Source organism: Ctenopharyngodon idella, chromosome 4 (genome assembly GCF_019924925.1).
Source record: "Ctenopharyngodon idella isolate HZGC_01 chromosome 4, HZGC01, whole genome shotgun sequence".
In the NCBI taxonomy this organism is placed as follows: Eukaryota; Metazoa; Chordata; class Actinopteri; order Cypriniformes; family Xenocyprididae; genus Ctenopharyngodon; species Ctenopharyngodon idella.
In genome coordinates, this window is record NC_067223.1 from 28,280,699 (window position 1) to 28,297,094 (window position 16,396).

At 35.5% G+C, this 16,396-nt stretch overlaps 1 protein-coding gene across 1 annotated transcript; it reads right to left on the reverse strand.

Moving 5' to 3' along the window:
* Positions 1 to 1,346: 1,346 nt before the first annotated feature.
* rab21 (RAB21, member RAS oncogene family) lies at positions 1,347 to 13,340 on the reverse strand. The gene is made up of 7 exons (XM_051892069.1): positions 12,982 to 13,340; positions 9,272 to 9,331; positions 8,462 to 8,569; positions 8,220 to 8,283; positions 6,897 to 6,951; positions 4,564 to 4,652; positions 1,347 to 2,054 (listed from the first exon to the last, which is right to left on the reverse strand). Exons 1-7 carry the CDS (start codon positions 13,111 to 13,113, stop codon positions 1,912 to 1,914), a joined length of 651 nt encoding a protein of 216 aa, XP_051748029.1. The 5' UTR covers positions 13,114 to 13,340; the 3' UTR covers positions 1,347 to 1,911.
* Positions 13,341 to 16,396: the final 3,056 nt, after the last annotated feature.

Here is a 16,396-nt window from a genome sequence, read left to right on the forward strand (position 1 = left end):
CATCGCAGACCCTTGTGAAAGGTTTGTTATCTTCAACTCAGTCATGCCCGCTGGCGGTCTGAAGCCAAGGAAACAGAATATTGCTAACTGTGGCTCTCTGACTGGCTGAAGACCGCCAGAGTCTCCAGTCACTCAGGTCAATGAGAAGACTTTCAAGAAAGTTGATTGTTGATTTGTAGGCAGGCATTTATTGCCAGACACATCATTAAAGTCACAAGGTGGCAGCTTCTATATAGGGTTCTCGACAAGCAGAAGGACATGAAGATATTCCACTCAGTTATGCCCTCTAGTGGCTGTCCACCAGTCACAGAACCACAGTTACAACACTTAAAGGGTTAGTTCACCCAAAAATGAAATTTCTGTCATTAAATACTCACCCTCATGTTGTCTCAAGACTTTTTTCGGGACACAAATTAAGATATTTTTGATGAAATCCAAAGGTATCTGAACCACACATAGGCAGCAACGTCATTGCACCTTTTGAGGTCCAGAAAGGTATTAAAGACATTGTTAAAATAGTCAACGTGACTACAGTGGTTCAATCTTAATGTTACGAAGCGACAAGAATACTTTTTGTACGCAAAAACAGAAAACAAATAACGACTTTACTAACGATGTCTTTACTACCTTTCTGGACCTTGAATTATGGTAATTATGTTGCTTTCTATAGGGGATAAAAAAAAAACCTCTTGGATTTTATCAAAAATATCCTAATTTGTGTTTCGAAGAACGGGTTTGGAACGACATGAGGGTGAGTACTTAATGACAGAAAAGTCATTTTTTGGGTGAACTAACCCTTTAACCAAAGTTTCATGCAACTGTAAAACTAAACTGCGGCATATAAATAATTAGCAGATCTCCTCGAAATTAAATAAACATGTTTTTACTAATAATATATGCTAGGAGACAATAGGTGGGTCAATCTAGACACTTTTATTTAAAGGCACAGAAGGCTCACAGCTGCACCTCAGTTTTACAGGTGATGTGGTTGTGGAAACTATTAGTACTTCCAAAAACTGCCCAAATGTTCAGGTCTTGAAAAAAACAAAAAAAACAAAAAAACAATTAACATAGTAAAAGTAACAGTTAAAACACAAATAAAATTAAAAAAAAAAAAAAAAAAAAAAAATTACCACAGCCATTATTATTCATTTTACATTCATACAACATTAATATCGAATATTTATACACTTTTATGACTGCATTTGATAGCTTGAAAATGTCAAGTACATAGTATTGGATATTTTTCTCTATAAAGAATTTAGCAAGCAAACAACATTTTTTTTTTCCTTTTTTAAATTTGGTAAATCGGCAAGCTGAAGAGAAAAGACAAAATCTACAAGGAGTTTAAATGTTCTAGAAGGACTTTAATGTTGCATTTTTAAGAAAGATACAGAAGATATGAATGACAGGAGGATGAGACTGTATAAGAATGACACAAGAAGTACAAAGGTCTTTGGACATGTAGATGTTTGATGAAATTGTAAATAAGTTATTAAATAATAAAGAATTTCTTTTTTTTTCTTAGACGTAAAATAAAACAAGGATTTTAAAGATTCTACATGCACAACACCTTGCCAAAAAAAAAAAAAAGCTAACATCAGATTGTTAGGGAAATGTATCAGTGCATGTGTGTTTCATAAGATTGGGCGTTATCGTTTGGTACCTATTTGTAATAATTTGCCTAAGTGAAGGTCAGTCTGGCATCTTTTCTCCCCTAAAGTCTGCCGGCAAAAGGGTGGAGTTATAAATCAACCGTTTCAATAAGGAATAAACTGTTAAAGCAAAGCCTCGACAGAGCTGTAGAGCAGTCGCAGATAAGTGTAGCTGTGGGAAGTGGCAGTTCTTACACAGAGGAGGGCGAAAGAGGCCGTTATCAGTCCCAGGTATGGTAAAAGGGTGTAAGTGTGTTTAGCCGGATGTACAACAGCCTCCGGCAGGCATGGCAGTCTGCGGCTCGTCGTCAACGATCTGTACGCCTCTCCGGGCTGTGCTTGTCTGACTGGCACCGTTCCCCCTAGACCTCTCCTCCACCTGAGCCGTCTCCATCATGCCTACAGATGCCGGTGAAAACGTCACAAATTAAAGACAGATAAGAGATAATCTATAAAATGGATAAATAAATATAATGCAAGTGGATGACTCAGTGTCTTCATGTTTTGAAGCGTGACATAAGAACGTAGCAAAGTTAGTGCGAGAAGAAACACGAAAGCACAGAGGACCACAACTTACTGCGTTGAAGGAAAGTGATTGTTTATAGTCAAAAATAGTCATTTATAGTCGTTTTGCTTTAGAAGACATTAACAATAAAGACAAAAACTTTTTTAAATTTTTACATTTACAATGCCACTGTTGTCTGAATATTTGGCCAAAAATTGATATATGATAAAAAATAATAACAATAATGATAATTATTATTGTGGACAACGGTCGGTTTATAAGTGCTTCTCATTAAAAGTTTGGGAACTCAGAGCAGAGATGGAGTTCGTGTAGCAGCATTTAATTTAAACCAAGCCACTTCGAGACACTGAAAACACCGGATCATGAGCTGCTTGTGTGTAAAAGAACACCAAGCTTCACAATAGTTCCTTTATCTATATAGTCTAATCAAAAAACGAAGAGCACTAAATATTGTGTCGTCTAATGAAGAGTTGAGCGCTCTATCGATGCATCAAAATTACACAGGCAGCACGGACATGCACAGACAGAAGATGATATCTTTTATTTGACTGACAATCACCTGGTTGCACAACATACACCTTAAATGTGTAAAATATTAACACAGTGAACCAAACAACATTGTTCACTTTCTAGGTAAGAACCTAGCCACATTTAGAAGCCACGACAATGATCAGAAAGGAAGTTTATACATGTTTTAATTTAAACCGTTAACTTTCCAAAAATAAGGAATTATTACATTTTCATTATTAAATGGATAGTTCCGGCCCTTGATTCTGATTGGTTGAGCCGCGTTCAAAGCCGTTGTAAAATTCCCGAAAACATACAGCTGACCGCATTACATAAGTATCGCTGCGCCACTGAGTGTGTATGTTGCTGCGTCTGTTTTAGCAACCACTCTTAGCAACGTAAACCTATGTTTGTTCTCTATTGATTTTGTTCACTGAAGCTTACTGTATTATGTAGAAGAGTACTGTGAGAGAGATATCGAGTGGCCGAGTGTATTACCCGGATTCAGATTTAGCATTTTCCTTCAGGTCAGTCCTACGTTCATAAAAAATCTGTTTAAATGTCCGATGTATTATCCTGTCCTTTTAACAGTTAAGGGGTTTTCCCGTGACTGACAGCGCTAGTCAAACCATTTGTCAGTTGCGTCTTGTTCCGTCTTCACAACAAGTTTCAATTTAAAAGTCTTTGCGACTGAGTGACTCGCTCATAAAGACAATCTTTGCCACCATCTAATGGCATAATAAATGTAACTTCTGTTGCTGGTCACGGTTAGGGACTATTTTTTTCCCAGCGGAAGGAAGGCTTTTAATAATTTTACTTCATGAAAGTTGCATTGATACATATTTTTGGCTTTAATATATTTCTATTGTGTGGTAACCGTTTTATAAAAGCAATAAGCCCCGTGAAGACATGGTTTACAGTGAATTTATAACAGCTAAGGGGGTTTTAGGCACTCCGCTCCACTGTAAACCACGGCTTCTTGGAGCTTATTGCTTTATTTGATTACATTTTAAAAGGTTAACTAAACTGTTAGTTTTATAAACTGATTTGATTATCTCTAATTTATTAAAGTAAATTTCTATTTGACATTACAATGTTAAAATAAGCCACTATAAATGTATAAAAAGTTCCAGTCATGAAAAAAAAAAAAAAAAAACACCGTCATATACCGCAAAACCACCAGAATCTTAAAAAAAATACCATGATACAGAATTTTAGTCATGCTGCTGAGGACTGTTCGGTGAACATCACAAAATTTAATCTGACTGCACTTTATTTTTCTACTTTCATTTTTGGTTAAGTGAAAGTGAAAAGTGAAAAGTGAAAGTGACATGTGGCCAAGTATGGTGTCCCATCCATTGAAGTGTGGAATTACAACACACTGATCCAGCCGACTAATCAGAGCACATTGTGCTTTTCAGAAGAGATCTGTTTTTCATAGAGATCGATACTTAAACGTTACTGATATACTGGGAAGCGGAGTGCTGCAACAATGTCAATTATGTGGAAAATAATGTTTTCTTTTTTTTTTTTTTTTACATTCAAGCATGAAAACTTATCCTAGTAGACCCCAAAAACAAACTCAAGACTTTGGTAAAGCGCATAGAAGCATCTTTAAAATACATAAATTCAAAGTTTGAAATCAAACTTCCCTTTAAATTTCTGCAAGCATCTTACTAACAATATAAATATTATTCAGCATATAATTGCATCAATTGTAAAAACACATACATTGAGTGATCAAACATTTAGGTGTGAAAATTCTAATTCACCTCCACCTCAAATATCCCCCTCCCCATTTCTGAAATAAAATTCAGGCCCTGTTATGGGAAACAGACAGACTGACAGCATACACAGAATCTAAAAGTAACGTACGTTTACACAGGTCCAGAAACAGCTCCTCAATGCCTTTGTTTAATTTGGCTGATGTGTGATAGTGTTTTGCACCCACTGACTCTGCATATCTGGAAAAGGACAAAAAAATAAATAAAAAATTTAAATAATTTCTCAGAATTTCTCAACTCTAAAACTCTTGCAGTTCAAAAAGCTTATGCTACGTCCTATGCCTTCCCTATTCAACTTACGAAAAAAGTGTAACTGACGCGACGCCAGTTTACACTTTCTTCGTAACTTGAATATGGATGGCGGTCTGGCGGAAGCTAGATATTTTACTTCATAACTTGTTAAATATGGATTTTTTTTTTTTTTTTTTTTACACAAACGTATCGCTTCGCTTCAGAAGGCTTTTATTAACCCTCCGGTGCCGTGTGGAGTATGTTTATGATGGATGGATATGGATGGAAGCATTTTCATAAAGCTCGGATGCGTCAGGATATTTATTAATATAACTCAGATTGTGTTCATCAGAAAGAAGAAAGTCATATACACCTAGGATGGCTTAAAGGCAAGTAAAGCTTGGGGTAATTTTCATTTGAAAGTGAACTAATCCTTTAAACAAATGCATCCTATATGAGATTAATCAGATATATACAAAATAAATATAATATTACAAATTATATCATGCAAACTTATACTAGCCTTTTAACGTAAAATGGTCCCAAACATAACTCTGGTGCGCTCGCTTCATTTTCCCTTGTGTCTGCTTTACGCGTTTCGCGGTTGAGCAGCACGCATGCGCATGACCTTGCTTAATCGACAGTGCTGATACTTGATTCTGATTGGTCAATTGTGCCATCCAGCGGAATGTTATTCCCCGATAACAACCGCTAAAAACAGATAACACAGGCTCATCCGGGTTACTGAAGTCAGCAGCTCTATACGCTTGCTAGGGACGGTTTTTCTTCAAAGTTTTGCGTTTAGTGAGCTAATAAAATATTAAAACTCAGTTAAATCAATATTTTGTGTACAGTTATTTAAGTATGTCCAGTATTTCTCTCTCGTTTCCTACAAACGCAGCTGCTGCCATTTTGCACTATTGTTTTGTACGCTGTTATACTATAAGATAACAAACAGATACGATTTTAAAACAGCTTCATCTCAGATCAGTATCTCTTATCCACATAATTATTTATGTGGTGAAATGCCAAAAACTTGTCTAAAACTTGCTGTGCTAGCAACTGCTTTCTCCGCGGAAGCTTTGCGTTTAAAGAGCTAATAAAATATTTAGACTCAGATCAATATTTTGTGTCTAATTATTTACTTATGTGGCAAGTAGCAGTGTAATAAGCGGGATAATGTACATCCAGCAGGTTGTTATCTCAGAATAAACCCCTTCAGGCGGATGCAAGATCACCTGATTACCCTGTCGGGGTTTATTCTGAGATAACAACCGGCTGGGTGTACATTATCCCTTACTTAATTGATCGTCGATTAATCGTTAGCATCCCTAATAGAGAACATAGTTGGTTTAATGAAGTCCATTTTTCCAAAAAAAAAAAAAAAAAAACGTGATTATTACCATTATCGTGAAGCCCTAGCTGTAAGCAATTTTTTTTTTTTTTTTTTTGATTTCTTGAATAAAATGTCCCTAATACTGACAGATATCAAGTAAATGTATTTTGTTTTAAGGAAGTTTAGATCTTTTTACTGGAAAACAAGATAAAACACTGATTGAAAATATTATATTTGGAATGAAGGTTCAAGATAAGAGCAGGTTAAGAAAATATATTCCCACATTTCTAAGGTAAACTTTGTTCAGCTGAATAAAATATATTTTGTAACACAGCTCCATTCCTTTCAGATACAGTATATCTTCAGTGGAATGACCTTCTCATGTGATCGTCTTAATCATGTGACCACTCTTTTAGTGCATGTGAACATCACAAATAGTGCAATATACCATGTTTACTCTAAGAGATATTAATATAGATTATGAATATATAAAACTGTGTTTACTTTATAACATATACAAAACCAAAATATATAAATATATCTTTAGGCATTTGCTTTATATGACGACTGTGTTTCAGGCCACTTTCAGCCTTTACAAACCAAATCCGATAACTTATTAACCAACACTGCTGATAGCTGATATTCAGAGCCAAATTTTAGAAATATAAAGCTATAGAACATTTCTAACTGTAAAAGGACATTTTCAAAGTTGATAGACAGACTGACTTCTGTCCCTCGCATCTGAGTTTTCCTTCACATGATCTAATATCCACAAGGCATGCTAAAAACATCCTGATTCAATAAAACACACATTAACTGCAGTAAAAACACATTACAGACTTGAAAGATGTGCATACCCCTCTGCTTCCTCCACTGAAACGTGTCGCTCTTTTTCCAGGTCAATTTTATTGCCTAAAAAAAGAAAGATATAGTTCAAGTAAAAATCAATGCATTACAGTAAATGTTCACAGCAAATATTACTTCAAAATTGTAGAATTTCATGATTGTATAAAGTCGTGATTATGGAGAGTTTCAGAAATACCCATCCATTGCATCTTTAATAAATATTCAGTCTAATAAGGTTATTGCTTTCTGCTATCAATAATAACACATTTACCATCATCGTTCCCACTCTATAAGACCAAAGAATTCCCATGACTTTTTCAGTTAAGATTGAGTAAATCATTTTTGAGTTTGTACTCACAGAGAGCGATAAAAATAGCTGATGATATATTTTTGAGCTTAGCACAACTGGAAAAATGAAATATTCCCATGATCTTAAAGGGTTAGTTCACCCCAAAAATGAAAATAATGTAATTAATTACTCACCCTCATGCTGTTCCACACCCGTAAGACCTTCATTAATCTTCGGAACGCAAATTGAGATATTTTTGTTGAAATCCGATGGCTCCGTGAGGCCTACATAGGGAACAATGACATTTCCTCTCTCAAGATCCATAAAGGTACTAAAAATATATTTAAATCAGTTCATGTGAGTACAGTGGTTCAATATTAATATCATAAAGCGATGAGAATATTTTTGGTGCGCCAAAAAAAACAAAATAACGAATTATTTAGTGATGGCCGATTTCAAAACACTGCTTCAGGAAGCTTCGGAGCATAATGAATCAGCGGTTCGGAGCGCCAAAGTCACATGATTTCAGCAGTTTGGCGGTTTGACATGCGATCCGAATCATGATTCGATACGCTGATTCATTACGCTCCGAAGCTTAATGAAGCAGTGTTTTGAAATCGGCCATCACTAAATAAGTCGTTATTTTGTTTTTTTGGCGCACCAAAAATCGTCGCTTTATAATATTAATATTGAACCACTGTACTCACATGAACTGATTTAAATATGTTTTTAGTACCTTTATGGATCTTGAGAGAGGAAATGTCATTGCTCCCTATGTAGGCCTCACGGAGCCATCGGATTTCAACAAAAATATCTCAATTTGCGTTCCGAAGATGAATGAAGGTCTTACGGGTCTGGAACGGCATGAGGGTGAGTAATTAATTACATTATTTTCATTTTTGGGTGAACTAACCCATTAAGATTTTGTCCATTTCTATTTCCCAGGCAATTACCATTTTAAAATCCACCATGTTTAGGGGAACCCTGTAACATGTTTAAACCCATTTGGCAGATTTCCCACCAAAATCACTTCAATGTTACTCACCTACTATACATAAACAGATCTCATTTCCCAACATTTTCCTTAATTCTTTTACCCAATTCTTCACCTATCAAGAAAACAAAATTTGTTAGTTCACAACAAGAACAAATCATTAAAAACCACATTAACCTACAAACTAGAACCTAATAAAATAAAATCACCTGGTAAAAAAAACTGACTATTGATTTTATACATTTATCGTTGGAGTCATTATTAGATTCTGATCTTTTAATGTATACACTCACCTTCTGAAACGAGTCCTCATCTGTGACATCGTACACCAATATTGCGCCGTTGGAATCTCTGTAGTAGATGGGTCCAAGGGCATGAAAACGCTCCTGACCAGCCGTATCCTGTGACAAACATAAGCACTTTAAATTTGAACAGAAACCGCAACTTTGGTTGCAGACTTAGAAGAATCGGTTACTCTGAAGAGTTTCATGACTGAATTACGCATTGAAACTAATTTTTGCAATGCTTGTGCAAGCATCTTGAGTTCTACGTGCAACTTCTTGTCAGAAACTTGGAAGTAAAGCTCAAATCTGACTCTGAACAAGTTGAGCGTTATTGTGTTTGGCTCACAAAGTCAAGAAACAATTCAAAGTCAATCTGACCCCATTTATTTTAACATTTTTCCCGGTGTTATGATCTATCTGCGTGTTATTGCGAAGAAAGGCGTCTTTTTAATCAGAACACAATGTTTTCAACAAACAAGCTACACTTGTGAAACATCTTTCCTTTAGAGATGACATCCCCTCTAATCACTGGGCTCCATTCTGGTAACACCCACTTTTAAGAACACAATCAAAATAATTTCTGGAAAAAAGTCAAGTCTAGTCCTACATTTTTCCTCACTGGATAAGTAAAATGGGTTGCAAATGACAACAGATTTCATGCTGCTTTAAGACTGCATCTCACCAACTATTGAGTATGAGCTTCATTCTCACAGACTATGGATCAGTACCTTCTTTCCAAAACAGAGACTTTGCTTAATCTTTTCAAGATCAACTGCCACACAAATGCCACAATCATAGTGAGGAATGTGTGTGACTCACCCATATAGCCAGATTCACTCTCTTTCCTGTGATGTTGAGCTTCTTTGTAAGGAACGATGCCTGCAAACAAAGGAATACATGTATAAATTTGTATTAATTCAGAAGATTCAAGTCTATTTATATTTCAAACTTCTGAAATTTAACTTGACGTGCCACTTACTGCTACAGTAATTGGAAGACTTTAAAACATAGTAGTTCAGACACATATTATGTTCCAGAAACATTTGATTAAGGTTGTGTTCACACTTGGCAGGTTTGGTTTGATTAAAACAAACTCTGGTGCAATTGCTCTGTTAGTTTGGTTCATCTGAATAAGTGTGAACGCAGCCATCTGAACCCTGGTGCGCACCAAACTAGTGAAAAGGTGGGTCTTAGTCCACTTCCAAATGCGGTTTGACTGAAATATGAACAACACGGGCCAAAGACATCTAAACGAACCAAAAACAGGACATGACACCGCAAGATGCAACCCTAAAAAGGACAGAATGCTGAAGCATTCCCGGTTTCCCTTGTTTTTTTTTTAATGGTAAGCGAACCAGAACTAAATGTATAATTTTCTCTTTTTTGGTCCGGGCCAAAAGAACCAGAAGAACCGAATGAAAGTGTGAACACACCCTAAAAGCTTATCTGTCTCAGATTATCAGGCAGAATGTTTTTGTTCATTTTGCAAGGTTCACTGATTGTGCATATTACAATAAAAAGAAAAACACAATAATATATCCCAGACAAACAAAATGTTATGATAGTGTACTATATTTCACGTCTTTTGAAGTAATATGATAGCTTTGAATGATAATCAGGCTCAAATCCAAGTCATTATTCAATAATAAAGACTGATAGATCTCTCATGAACACTCCAAAGAGAACTTTAGCAGAAGTATTATAAATGAATCAATCTTTAAAGTCAGATCTTATCAATAAGGCAGTTAATCCAGTTCACAAACTTACTCTGATTCAGTTCTTGATAATTGGGTACAAAATCACATACTGTGTTGGTACGTTCTGCATTTGCAGAGCATTAATAAATGAATTATCTTAGGCATTATTGAATTATCTTTAGCATTAATAGCATGTGCAGTATGAAGTTACAAATATAATGGGTATATACCCCTTTGTTTTGGAAATTTTGCCATATGCTACAATACGATCGATACAATTCATTTCTTAAGCTTTTTAAAGCACAGCATTGTTTCCCAAATGGGTTTACCATTAACTGACATCAGAGAACTGTGAATATGCAAATGTTTTGTTAAATTACTGAAATATTAACTTAAATTCTCAGGGGGTACTTCAAGTCTAATGGTGCGTTCACACCAGACGCGAATGAAGCGTTAAGCGCGATTTACATGTTAAGTCAATGCAAAGACGCGATAGACATCCTGCGGCGTGCGTAACGTGTGATTCGCATGAATCGCGCGAGTTGAAAAATCTGAACTTTGGCGAATATTCGCGCCACGTTAACCAATCAGCAGCTTGCTTTAGTAGTGACGTGATTATGACGTAGCGAGAGGAGGCAGAAATCCGAAACATCAATCAAATCATTGTCGCTGTATGTGGATACCCGGAGCTGTACGATACATCTTCATACTTTTATAGAAACAGGAATAAAAAGGATCTTGCTTGGAAGAAAGTGAGTGAGGAGGTCGGACAATCTGGTAAGTTGTAAAAAACGCTCTTTACTCAATTTGAGCTATACATATACATATTGAGACTACAAGCTAACTAAAGCCGGCAAATTGAGCTTATTCGCCGTATTTTACAACTACTTTCCCGTCCCATGACGTGAATTTGCATCTGTTGTGAAGTGAATTTCACGCCCGAATGAAGCGAGTAAACTCAAAATGTTCAAGCGTCCAATTACGCGTGAATAGCCCCTTAAGGGGTTCGGCTGACACAAAAAAAGCTTGGAAACCCCAGGCCAGAGAGGAATGATTCATAAGCCATACAATCATGATAATAGATTATTGACAACATGTAACAGGTTTCACACACAGGGTTACATAAAGGCCACAGCAGCCTTTCCTGTATGTTTTATAGTCTGTTACACAGTAACATGGATGAACTATTACGCGTCCATCCTCATTCAACTCAGCCACACTGATCAAATCTTTGATGGACTTTTATTATATTAAATGCTGAGTTTTAAAAGATTTTGGTAACCAAACAGTTTTAGTTACCATTGAAAGAAAAAAAAAAAAAAACTTTTTTCCACAGAAAAAAAACAAAGTCATACAGGTTTGGAACAACATGAGGGTGGTTAAATGAGGAAAATGTTAATTTTTCAGTGAACTAACCCTGTAGATATACATAGATTTATAGTTACATAAGACATAAGATATACACACCCTTGATAACAGATAACACACACGTGTTAATTGTTACTGGGGCAAAGAGTGACAATATTGAAAATTAAAATATATCAATAATACATAATTTACATTCTTTCATTTGTGTTATTTCATAGCTTTGGTGAAGTTATTTATATTCTAAAATGTGAAAAATATTAATTGTGAAGTATAATAATAATAATAATAATAATTCACACTCTTGACTGGTGTGTTTTGACTAAAAAATGTATAAAAATTTTGGGGTCAGCAAGATTTATTGTATGTTTGACAAAATATATACTATATATTCTTTTATTCAGCAAGGATGCATTAAATTGGTCAAAAGTGACAGTATTTATTTATTTTTTTTAAATTGTTACAAAAAATATATTTTAGATAAATGCTCTTCTTTGACTTTCTATTCATCACAAATTCCTGGGGGGAAATCACGGTTTCCACAAAATAAAATTAAGCAGCACAACTGTTTTTAACATTGATAATAATAAGAAAAGTTTCTCGAGCACCAAATCATCGTATCAGAATGATTTCTGAAGGATCATGTGACACTGAAGACTGGAGTAATGTTGCCAAAAATTCAGCTGTGCCATCACAGGAATAAGTTACATTTTAAAATACATTCAAAATATAAAACAGTTGTTTTAAACTGCAATAATATTTCACAACATTACTTAAAAAAAAAAAAATTCAGATCTTCATTCTGTCACTTCTCATTTCCATCATAACCAAATATGTGTACACATAAACCACTAAAATGAACTGAAAATGTTTTGGTTTTTATGAAATATTGAAAACCAAAAAGCAGGAAGAACAGAAAGTTTACCCTAATACAGGTAGTTGATGAACAACTAGTAATCTTGATTTGAGGTCAGATTAAATGTATATGAATGTTTCCACTAACTTTTTAAAAATAGTAGTAACATGAAAAACTGCAAAAATACAAGAACTAGTCAAATAGTGTTTATTAAAAATGAATGGCTTATAACATGGCACACTGCAGGCCACTGCTTGACAGCTCATGTTAAATATGTATTTATTTATTTTACACAGTATACAACACTGTATATAATTATATACAGTAATTTTTATTCTAATTACTGCATATATAATACTATTATCGTGCTATATAACCTGTCACTATATAGGCCCAATAATCTATTGCTATAGGGAAAACAAAAAATAAGACATTTACTGAGAACAAAACAAGCTAACAAGCTAATAAATCGTTTATTACAACAATTAAACACGCAATAAATTCTATATTTTACATACGAAACCAAAATAAACGCGTGAAGAATAGCTCATACATATAATAATGAGAAGATCGAATCAGATCACTGTAGTTCAGCTGACTCGCTCGCTCACCTGAAGGGTGGTGATGTGTTTGTCGTTGAATTTGTTCTCGCAGTATCGCAGCACCAGCGATGTTTTACCGACGCAACCCTCCCCCAGCAGCACCACCTTGAACGAGTACGTCTTCCCTCCAGCCGCCGCCATGCCCAAACTCTCTCCCTAACGTGAAAACAAAGCCTGATTCGAACCCCTAGCCGATCACAGCAGCCATAGAGATCCTCAGATGACAGCAACACAAACAAAGAGCCACCAATCTACGCTTCGCATGAAGTCTTCGCACTAATTCCACTATTAAACACTGATTCACTCCTGATGAAGCTCTGCCATCAGCCTAATGGCGTTCCGCTCTCTGAAGTGACGGAGTGGTGGTCAGGTGATCCACAGGGCCTCTGCTCTATTTCCTATGAGACACACGCGCGCGCTTTTCCTGCAGGGGGCGCGCGGTGGCCCAGAGAGCGATTCACGCATTGATTTATACCTAAGGATATTTTATTTTTTACTGCGGATATTTGTGTGCTAATCATTTTAAATATGTTATTTAAAACTTATCAAAAATTTTAAAATTATCAAAAATCCGCGTCAACTATCAACTAAATGTTTTTGTCAAAAGTCACAGTAATCCAAAACGCCTGCGATTGGTCAATCCTGATCAGCGCAGAAAAAAGTAACAGGAATCATGCAACAGCCGAGGGCTGGACAGCAGTTTACACCTGAATAATACCAATTATGAACTTAAATTAAAACATTAAGGCCTGGTAATCACAGACAGGGCTTAGATTAAACCAGGATTAGGTCTTAATTTAATTAGGACGTTTAATTTAACGTGCCTTTAAAAACATTTCCGGTGTGCATCTTGAGACAAAACAATGGCACTGACATATTTTAAGATATGTCAGTGCAAGTTGCTTTCAGTTAAAAGAGCTCAAACATGCATTTTATTCTGGGACTATCTTAAGCCTTGTCTGTGAAGCCGAGGGAAAGAGAAGAGATATAAAATTATGCTCGTTATTACTTAAAAACATCTTACCTGACCAATCAGAGACAACATCCGGGCCATTAATGCCCTCCCATTTCGTTTTAGTTTTCTTTCCATTCTATCAACTGATTATTTTTCTATAGTCAGAATTGACAGTAGTTGCTAGAATGTCATATGACTTTTAAAAGCAGCAGATATCATATAATTCACCAGTGACATATTACATGTAAAAATACAAAAGCTAGGCTAATGTAAAATAATAAAAAGGAGAAATGCTCATATGCGGTATAAATGGCTTGTATTTTTATAAATCAATCTACTGTCAAAAGTAAACTATCATTGATTGTGTTTTATTGTTTAGCATGTGATTGATCAAAATATGAATCAAAATGAAAGACCTTTAGGAATAGGAATGTGTTACTGAGGAAACAATTTAAACAGATTAGTTTAAATAGGCTAACCTTCTAAAATACAACTTTTTTTTTTACATACGTTTGTTTGTCATTAGCCTACTTTTTTTTTACTACATCTAATTAAAATTAAAATTAATTTAAAAAATGATTAAATAATATCTTTACAGATAAGCTGCTTATGGTCTTTCTATTAGTTCTGCTTCCTATGGTCTTAGAAATGACAGATCCCAGATGGATTCAGCTGCAGGAGTGCAGTTACCCTCCAACTAATCACATAAAATACAGATCTATTTTAGTCGATGCATTTTGGCAGGGATGCTTTTTGCTGCATGGTGAATGTCAGACATCAGATTGCCATGGCAACAGCAGAGAGCTACATGTTTGCCACAAGACGACACAGCAGACTGACTTGGCAGATCTGAATTGTTTAAGAACAGAATAAAATAACATCCTACATGATTTCCTCTTAAGAGCTCATGAGTAAAAGATTTGTAAGGGTGTTTATGAGGTTTTGAAGATGATGGTGCTGTGCTTGAGGATGAGCATCATCGTTGTAGAAGGAACACTGAAAATACTAGAAAACACCAATTCATTTAACGGTTAGTTCCCCCCAAAATGAAAATTTTGTTATTAATTACTCACCCTCATGTCGTTCCACACCCGTAAGACCTTCGTTCATCTTCGGAAGACAAATTAAGATATTTTTGATGAAATCCGATGGCTCAGTGAGGCCTCCATTGACAGCAAGATAATTTACACTTTCAGATGCCCAGAAAGCTACTAAAGACATATTTAAAACAGTTCATGTGACTACAGTGGTTCAACCTTAATGTTATGAAGTGACGAGAATACTTTTTGTGCGCCAAAAAAAACAAAATAACAACTTTATTCAACAATATCTAGCGATGAGCAATTTCAAAACACTGCTTCATGAAGCTTCGAAGCTTTATGAATCTTTTGTTTTGAATCAGTGATTCAGAGCGTGTATCAAACTGCCAAAGTCATGTGATTTCAGTAAATGAGGCTTCGTAACATCATAAGTGTTTCGAAACGTTTCGAAATTTCAATGGTTCACGTGACTTTGGCAGTTTGATACACGCTCCGAACCACTGATTCGAAACAAAAGATTCGTAAAGCTTTGAAGCTTCATGAAGCAGTGTTTTGAAATCGCCCATCACTAGATATTGTTGAATAAAGTTGTTATTTTGTTTTGTTTTTTGGCACACAAAAAGTATTCTCGTCACTTCATAACATTAAGGTTGAACCACTGTAGTCACATGAACTGTTTTAAATATGTTTTTAGTACCTTTCTGGGCATTTGAAAGTGTTATCTTGCTGGCAATGCAGGCCTCACTGAGCCATCGGATTTGATCAAAAATATCTTAATTTGTGTTCCTAAGATAAATGAAGGTCTTATAGGTGTGGAACGACATGAGGGTGAGTAATTAATGACAGAATTTTCATTTTTGGGTGAACTAACCCTTTAAGGAGTCACTACGCAATTCCACTAGAATATTCCAGTCAATGTCCTGGTTTGTTGTTATTTTAACACATTTTATGAATGCTAGAGTGAGTTCTGAATGGAGAGGGCCATGTGACTTTGTCTGACGGCACTTTCTTGATCAAATCTGGTCTATAAAAGAAGCTTTTGCACAAAGAACCAAGTGATGCTGCTGACAATCAAAGGCCACATTTCATGCAAGATTGCTTTAATCTCTACCTCGCTTTTAAGTTTGTTCTCTCTCTCTTTTCTGTGCCTTGGGGTTAAACATCTGATAGAAGTCTTTTTGACTTGACTGAGCAAACAGCATCTAAGTTGGCTTGACAAAACCTTGCCTAAAAAAAGTTGCCTGATCTTCTTGGTGGTTGCAACGATCAAATCCAATCAGTTCTAGTAGACTAAGTTAAGTATACTATACTAAGTATACTAAGTATAAGACCAAACAGACTGGAGGACTGTTGACTGAAATAAATTTTAATTAAATTTGATTATCTACTGTAAAAACGTATATAATAGCCTACTACTACTACTACTACT

Bases quoted from the DNA above. Each gene is read 5' to 3' on its own strand.
- rab21 (XM_051892069.1), bottom strand. From the start codon at position 13,113: ATGGCGGCGGCTGGAGGGAAGACGTACTCGTTCAAGGTGGTGCTGCTG. The intron at 8,570-9,271 runs GTGAGTCACACA...TGTTTGTCACAG, and splicing joins GAGTGAATCTGGCTATATGG to GATACGGCTGGTCAGGAGCG. The intron at 6,952-8,219 runs GTGAGTAACATT...TTCTTTTTTTAG, and splicing joins GATCTGTTTATGTATAGTAG to GCAATAAAATTGACCTGGAA.